The sequence below is a fragment of the Maniola hyperantus genome, chromosome 11 (assembly GCF_902806685.2).
Source record: "Maniola hyperantus chromosome 11, iAphHyp1.2, whole genome shotgun sequence".
Taxonomy (NCBI): Eukaryota; Metazoa; Arthropoda; class Insecta; order Lepidoptera; family Nymphalidae; genus Maniola; species Maniola hyperantus.
The window spans coordinates 5,251,994-5,260,249 of NC_048546.1; the positions used below are offsets into that span (position 1 = coordinate 5,251,994).

General features: G+C 34.8%; 1 protein-coding gene across 1 annotated transcript; it reads left to right on the plus strand.

Annotated features, from left to right (window-relative positions):
• The first annotated feature begins 212 nt into the window (after positions 1-212).
• On the plus strand, positions 213-1,980 carry LOC138403039 (uncharacterized). The gene is made up of 2 exons (XM_069501988.1): positions 213-352; positions 788-1,980. The coding sequence occupies exons 1-2, from the start codon at positions 283-285 to the stop codon at positions 1,978-1,980; spliced, it is 1,263 nt and encodes a 420-aa protein (XP_069358089.1). The 5' UTR covers positions 213-282.
• The last annotated feature ends 6,276 nt before the right edge of the window (positions 1,981-8,256 follow it).

Consider the following 8,256-nt stretch of genomic DNA (forward strand, 5'->3'; position numbering starts at 1 on the left):
TATTTAAACAATAGGAGAAAACAAAGTATTAAGTATTCGTTATCTTTGTGAAGTTTTATAAAATGAGTATCTCTAAAGATGATGAAAAAAAAACACTTGAAAGTTCCTTAGAAAACCAAGGTAAGTAACATAATTTAAATCTTTAGGTTATAAAGCCGGTACTAACAGGTTTTGCTAACAAAATTGAAAAGTATTGTTCTGCCGAAATAATATCTAACGAGTTTGATTTGTTTCACAGATGATCTTTGGTGTAATGATGACTTACTATCGCAAGCTTATGATATGTATTTAAGTCAGTCTAAACCAACAGTGTTGATGACGTGTGATTTGCCAATTTCTACGACAGTGGAAGGTAGGTACCTACTTAAGTTAAAATCACTTTAAATATAACTAGCTGTGCACCGCGGTTTTACCCTTCCCGTAACAGACAAACAGACAGGTGTGTGTGTATATGTGTGGTGTGTTTAGATCCTAGTATGGCCACAGGAACAAACATACAAACATGACTACAGTGTTATAGGTAATTTCGAAGCCATCTGTCTGTCTGTCAGTGGCAACGTAGCTCGCAAACAGGTGGACTGATGTGGATGCAGTTTTTTCAATTGAAAGCTGGTTTAAGGGAGAATGTTCTTAGCTATGTACGATGATGATCAAGTTAGCTGACTTGAATATATTATTATGATGAAAGGAATGTGTGAAAATGAAGTTATTTAAATTTAGCATCCTATCCAATAATATTGTTTATTTTTTGTACAATTAACTTCAACTCTTTTGCTTTCAATTACAGTTGACATTTCATCAAAACAAACTATGGAAAATCACGAACCAACGGAAGAAAGCGAAAATGAATCTCTTTTTGATGGTGACTTTTCAGATCAGGACCCTTCGTATTTACCTGCTGATCTACATCATCCTACTACATCTGAATCTGAGGATTCAGAATTAATACAGTTGGATGAGTTGTTAAATCCAGACAGATGTTTAAATAAAAAAGAAAATATTAAAGAAATGCGAAGTAAAGCTATAGCATTATTGTTTGGCAAACCAAAACAACTTCCTAAAAATAATGAATCCCAATGTGTAGCCCAAACAATAACGGAAGACATATTTAAACTAACTTGGAAAGTTATACAACCACGCTCTCGATGGAGTCGACAAGATCCAGCTACATGGAAAAAGAATCTGGCGAAAAGACGTAGAGCTGAAGGCCTACCATACGTAACTAAAATGAAATATCGAGAACCAAAACTCCCTAAGCCTATTAACTGTTCTAAGTGCAAATTTGATTGTAACAGTCATGTTACCGAAAATATTCGTAAAGAATTGTGCAGGAAATACTGGAACCTAGACTACATTTCAAAAAAACAGTTTATATTAAGTATTATTGAAGTCAAACCTACAAAGAGGATTCTTTTGAATAGAAAACGATCTACACAGCGGAAGTATAGTAAACAATGTTTCTTTATAATTGAAGGGGAGAAAAAAAATGTGTGCCAAGATTTTTTTTGCAGAACATTAAGCATTTCACCGCATGTAATAGCAGATGCTGTAAAGCACCGCAATAGTTTGGGACAGTACTCAAAAGGACAGGACCCGCGCGGACGTCGTGAGCCCCCAAATAAAACGTCATCTGAGATGGTAGAAGCCGTTAAAAAGCACATAGCATCATTTCCTAGCATGGAAAGTCACTATGTGCGAAAGAAGTTGAAACGCAGATATTTAGATACTGGGCTTACATTAAGCAAAATGTACGCTCTCTATGTAGAAGAATGTAAAAACAAAAATAACGAACCAATTGTATCAGAAATGACATATCGAAGGATTTTCTCTACAGAATTTAATTTAGGTTTTTTTATGCCTAAGAAAGACCAATGTCTTTTATGTACCAAATTTAAGCGTGCCGACGGCGAAGAAAAAGGCAAACTACAGCAAGATTATGATGAACATATACAAAGGAAGGAAACATGTAATCGGGAATAACAAAAAGATAAACAAAGAGCTGAAAAAGAAACTGATTTCTTAACAGTTTCGTTTGATTTACAAGCAATATTGCAAATTCCCAGTACTGATGTGGGTCTTCTCTATTATACAAGAAAATTGACACTTTACAATTTAACCATTTACGAAAACGCACTTCCCAATGAAGCTTACTGTTTTGTTTGGAATGAAGTGCATGGTAAAAAAGGTAGCGCTGAAATCGGAACGATTTTACATCATTATTTAACCACATGCGTGCCAAAGCATATTAAAGAAGTCAGCTTGTTTTCTGATACGTGTGGCGGTCAAAACCGTAATCAGTATATTGCCGCCATACTATTGTGGATCATGATGCAGGACACACACCTAGATGTAATAGAACACAAGTTCCTCGAATCCGGTCACAGCTACATGGAAGCTGACTCCATGCACAGCGCCATAGAAACTGCAAGGAAAAATTGTGACATCTACTGTATGTCTGACTGGATAAATGTTTTTAAACGGGCTAGGTCTAAAAAAGTTTATAAACATGAAGGTAAGAATGTTACAAAGAACGCTTACCATGTTAAAGAATTCAAATACAATGAATTTAAAGATTTGAAGGTATTGGCAGAGACTATTATAATAAATAGAAATAGGAACACAGAAGGAGACAAAGTAAACTGGCTCAAGATTAAACGAATGAAGTATCTGAAAGGAGATAATAAGATTTACTATAATTATGACATGTCCAATGAATTTATGATCTTGAACATCACTACGTCCATGAAAACCAACTTGGGCCGACCAACGACCTCTTCACCTGCAAACCATGGTTATGCCACAAGACAAGCACGACAAGACAAGAACAAGCGTATACAACCATCCAGTTCAGGAAAGATAACGATCTTTCCACCCTTACAACAACTATATAGCGGACGTCTCCCTATATCCATAGCTAAGAAGAAGGATCTGATTAATCTATGCAATAAATGTGTAATACCGGAAGAGTATCATGGGTGGTTCCAGTCTCTGGCTACTGAAGATAGCAGTGTTGATCGATTGCCAGCTGCAACTCTCTCTGACACTGATGACACATGTTCTCTGTCTAGCTTAGAAGAATAAACTACGTTTTTTAGGGTTCCGTACCTCAAAAGGAAAAACGGAACCCTTATAGGATCACTTTGTTGTCTGTCTGTCTGTCTGTCTGTATGTCTGTCTGTCAAGAAACCGGGTAGTTCCCGTTGACTTAGAATCATGAAATTTGGCAGGCAGGTAGATCTTATAGCACATTACATAGACATTCGGGGAAATATCTGAAAACCGTGAATTTGTGGTTACATCACCCAAAAAATATTAAAATGTGGTCATGAACTAATAATTAGTATTTTGAGTTTTCTAAGTAAGATAACTATATCAAGTGGGGTATCATAATATGAAAGGTCTTCACCTGTGCATTCTAAAACAGATTTTTATGTATCATAGTTTTCGAATTATCCTGCAAAATGTCGAAAAAATACGACTGTAGTACGGAACCCTCATTGCGCGAGCCTGACTCGCACTTGGCCAGTTTTTTTATTTAAATATTAAATAAAGATATTTTTGTAAAAGTATTGTTTTTTTTAATTAAATCTATAATATTATTAATATCTTTACATTAGTATAAAACAAAGTCGCTTCCCGCCGTCTGTCCCACTGTATGTAATCGTATGTATGTGCGCTTAGATCTTTTAAACTACGCAACAGACTTTAATGCGGTTTTCATCAGTAGATAGTGATTCAAGAGGAAGTGCATTTTCTGAATTTCTGATGAATCCAAGGGGCAGACAGAGTTATTCTAATATAATAAAACCAGATAGATTGTTTGTTCAAATGTGTTAATTTGTGTAACGGCTAGACAAATTTCAACGAAACTTTTTTTTAAAGATAGCTGAGATTATAAGGAATAACGTAGGCTATTAAAATTTACCCATTACGTGTAAAAAATCGTGGGGTGCTGCCGTTAGTACGTACAAAGTTAAATAAAATCTACTTTGCCTTCAGCCAAAAGCAACTAAAGATATTTATTTTACACCTGTACTGGCTATAGTTGAACTAAAATTATTTTTGTTTTGATGGTTATTACTATCCAAAGCAAATGAATAAATAAAAAATGCCAATAGAGCTACCAGAACAGTAATTTTGAAAATATGGTAGTTTTCCTACAGTCAGGAAAAACCAACTAAATGAGCTCCTTACCGGTTATTTTCTTCTTTTTATTGAAAATCTAGAAAGTTTTTTTTAATTATTAACCTACTTAACGTTTCTTGAATAGTTTCTTGTTTATAAAAACGATAAGTGTTTAAAAATTGATATCATTATAATTAATTTTTGTATCGTTAAAGTTTCAAATACTTATAATCTCAAAAAGTTTCGCTCAAATTTTGGTGCAGATAATCGGTTTTTGCAATAAGGGTACGAGATACACTATCTAAAACAAATAAAGCGATACAAAAAAACGGAACTTTGTATGTGAAATATATTTAAGGGCCCTACCCTACATTCCGCTGGTAAACATACCTTTATCCGAAGAAAAAGATGATTTGTCAAAATAAATTAAGCGCAAGACAGTCTTCAAATATTTACTCCGCGGTTACGAATGATAACAAGCTCTAACAACTGCTATACGGTATTATACGTATAAAATGACTTCTCATGCGCCATTTTAACTTTGTCAATTGTCATCAAAACTGTGACCAATCAAAGACGTGATGCGAATGACTTATATTACCTCGAACAACTCGACAGTATGTCGATAGTCATCTTTTTGTCTTTTAGAAGACTGAATGTCATTTGAATGTTTCTTGTGTAAAATGATTGCTGTCAAAGATGCAAAAAAATCTGCATACTCCGTGCAAAAGGCCTTTCCACGCGCCATTTTAACTCTATGGTCAGCTGTCATGTGAAAAGTACGGTTCACCTTTGAAATAAGGACTAAAGTCGTACTTTTGGCATGACAATTAAAACATAAAGTTAAAATGGCGCGTGATAAGTTATTTTGTACGCATAATAGCTCAAATCTCATGTGATTTGAGGGTAACAATCCATCATCGTCGGACGGCTACCGTAATAATGCCCTTTCAGAATAACAAATATAGGAAAAGGAGCGCTGTGTGAAGGCGGACCGTATTAACATTTACCGACAATGTTTTTTGTTGAAATTTTCCTAAAAACACGATTTTACAGTACCTACCACCACTACCAGTTTTTATTACCACTACCAGTTTTTATTTGTTAAAATGTTTTTAAAAATGTTAATGTTTGTTAAATCCATATAATGAAACTAGCTCATGCCCGCGACTTCGTCCGCGCAGTCAGTCTACACACATTTCAAAGTCCTATTTTACCCCCTTAGGGGTTTAATTTTCACAAATTCTCTCTTTATGGATGTCTACACCGTAATAGCTATCTTTATGCCGAATTTCAGCCAGATCCGTCTAGTAATTTGAGCTGTCATCATCAACAACCTAACACCTAGCACGGGTCTCAAAATGAAAAGGATTGAGGGTCTACTAAGCTGGCCAAGTGCGGATTTGCAGACTTCACACATATTTTAGAAAAAATTATAGAGAACTCTCAGGTATGCATGTTTCCTCACGATGTTTTCCTTCACTATTGCATGCCCTATATGCATCACTTAAAAATCATTTCCTTGTAGCTTGTCATTTTGATATAACGCTCTGCTTGTAATGTAAATCTAACTCCCAGAGGTTCAAAGAAAATTAAGTGTCTCCATTCGCAAGATGGCGCTTTTGTTATATTTACGGCAGGATGGGTGCGCGTGCACTTAATATTCATTAATTCCCTTCGAAATGAGCAAGCTCACTCTTCCGCTTCGGCGACGTGTGATTTGAGTGCGGTTTTGTTTAAAATATTTCACTTGTGAGTGCGTTTAATAAACCCCATGTACTTATTACTTAATGGTAACTTACTGATGTTATGAGGTCTTGCAAAATTATGCTTGTTGACTCAACATTTCAGAATGTTCGTATTATATTTTTGAACAAGTCGCACCTAATAAATAACAAACACGACTGTCCTGCCAAGAATGAAAATGAAAAGTAAAAAAATCACATTTGTAAAAGGCGACAAACCTACAGGCGCCATTATTTATTTTTAAATTTATAGTTATCGTCACTCGGGATGATGTAAGGATTATAAAGATAGAGTTTAGAAGTTATAGTGGAATAAATAAACTCACATACATACAACCTGAAAACATACAAGCCTGGATACACATCTGCCAGTCGTGTAAAACGGATAAATAGAAGCATATGTTTATGTTTCACGACTGCTAAGTGAAGGATTCCCCTTTTATTAGCAAGTTTGCGAAATTGAGAAATCTGCGATGGCCGCTGCGTCAAAAAGTCATCATCGTCAAATAAAATTGATTTTAAGTGGCTTACAGCATCTTAATAATCTACTTTTTGGCTGTATCACCGACAAGTATGGAAAGCATTGTCTGCTGAGAAACTAAAACTTTCAAACCAAACATTTTCGGAAAAAGTGCTACTTAACTTGGTTGGTTCTATAACTTTAGATATCCGTGTATTGATAGCATGAAATGAACTTAATATATCAAATAACTCTTTACCCTTACACGGACAAGAAACCGAGGCAAGAAATTAAGAGTTGTGTCGCAGCAGGCCTCGGGGGAAATTCGGCCAATCACAGCACCGGAATTGCTCATCGCTTCAGCTTCGACTACACTCAGACACTTTCATTAATTCATACATGCAACTTTTTAGTTTCATAAACTTTTCTTTCATAGTCTGATTTTTGATTCCGTGAAATTCTGAAGTTAAATAACACAGTAGGTACCCACAAAAAAAGATAACAAATTGAAAATGAAAATGAAAAAAAGATTTTTTTCTCGTTACATTGCCTTAAAAGTGAAGAACGATAACAACTGATTTAGTTAGAAGCTGTGTTACAGTTGTTAACGCCCACCTCGAGATTGCGAAATTACAAAAAAATAACAATATTAAAAATCAATGAATTCAAAGAAAACATGATAAAACTATAGATTCTAAGATTAATTAGTTAAAAGAACACTACGTATTAAGTTCAAGTCTCTTCAGTCGACAACCTGTTATCGCATTCGACTAGACCATCTTGAATGTTTTCTATTGCTGTCAGTCAATTTTATGGAATTCCTTTTTTTAAGAAAAATCCCTAATATTAGGCGCTGCTTCAGGATTTTTTAGCTTAGACTAAATACTATGAATCCTGCAATACTGCTCAAACGTAAGACCTATAGTACCGATAAAAAATATGGCAATAAAGTACATGGCATCCCAGTATAAATAGGGACATCTTCAACACGATTTAGATAAATCGTGTTGAAGATGTCACACACTTTCTCCAATTTCCTTCAGAGGTTATGACATGAACTTACTCTTACAACATTACAGCACAAACACTTCAATATCATCTTTATATCACGAGCCGTAAAGATTATAATCGCATGAACAGTTTGTACAGTAGTCGAGACTACCATGTTCACTTTAGTGGTATGAAATGAGCTGCTATTTTTAGGTTATTACACCCTTCAGTCACTCGTAACCTTTGCAAGACTCAGTTGATTTATAGCTGTTGTATGATAGTACTAACGCCTAAACCGTGACTTTGTACTCATAATGAACCACTGACCAAGGTTCGTATTTCTTAAGCCAGGATGTTCATCTACGTTTGACTTTTATCTTGGCTTGAAGCTGTAGCAGGTCATATTTTGAATTGCGTATTATATGGCCCAGATATTCAAGCTTTCTTCATAAATATTTGCAGGATTTTAAACAATATAACAATAAGTCGTACCAGAGAGAACTAAGTAGTTGCATTTTATATTTTAAAAAATCTGACGATACTAAACCTGAGACGTCACAATGACTTCGCAATTTATGCATCACAATAATTAAAAATCCTTCTTCCCCTGTCAAAACATCAATATTGTAACTCCCAGCGGAGTACAGGAACTCAGATAAACAGGCGTAAAAGCTTTTAGAATTATCGTTCATTCATTCGTTCAATATTTCTTTGTCGCCTCCCTTCAACCGCAAAGGCGTTTGGTTAAAACCAGCGAAATGCTTAACAGAAAAATAATATTGGCTAAGTGCTAGTCGGTTTGCTCCATGGGTTCTTTATATAAAAACAAAATTCATACAGTCATTAACAAAAAAAAATTCAAAAAATAAATAAACCGACTTCAATAACCACGAACATTCAAAAGTAAAAAATAATTTAATTTATTACCCAATATAT

Bases quoted from the DNA above. Each gene is read 5' to 3' on its own strand.
- LOC138403039 (XM_069501988.1), top strand. From the start codon at position 283: ATGTATTTAAGTCAGTCTAAACCAACAGTGTTGATGACGTGTGATTTG. The intron at 353-787 runs GTAGGTACCTAC...TTTCAATTACAG, and splicing joins AATTTCTACGACAGTGGAAG to TTGACATTTCATCAAAACAA.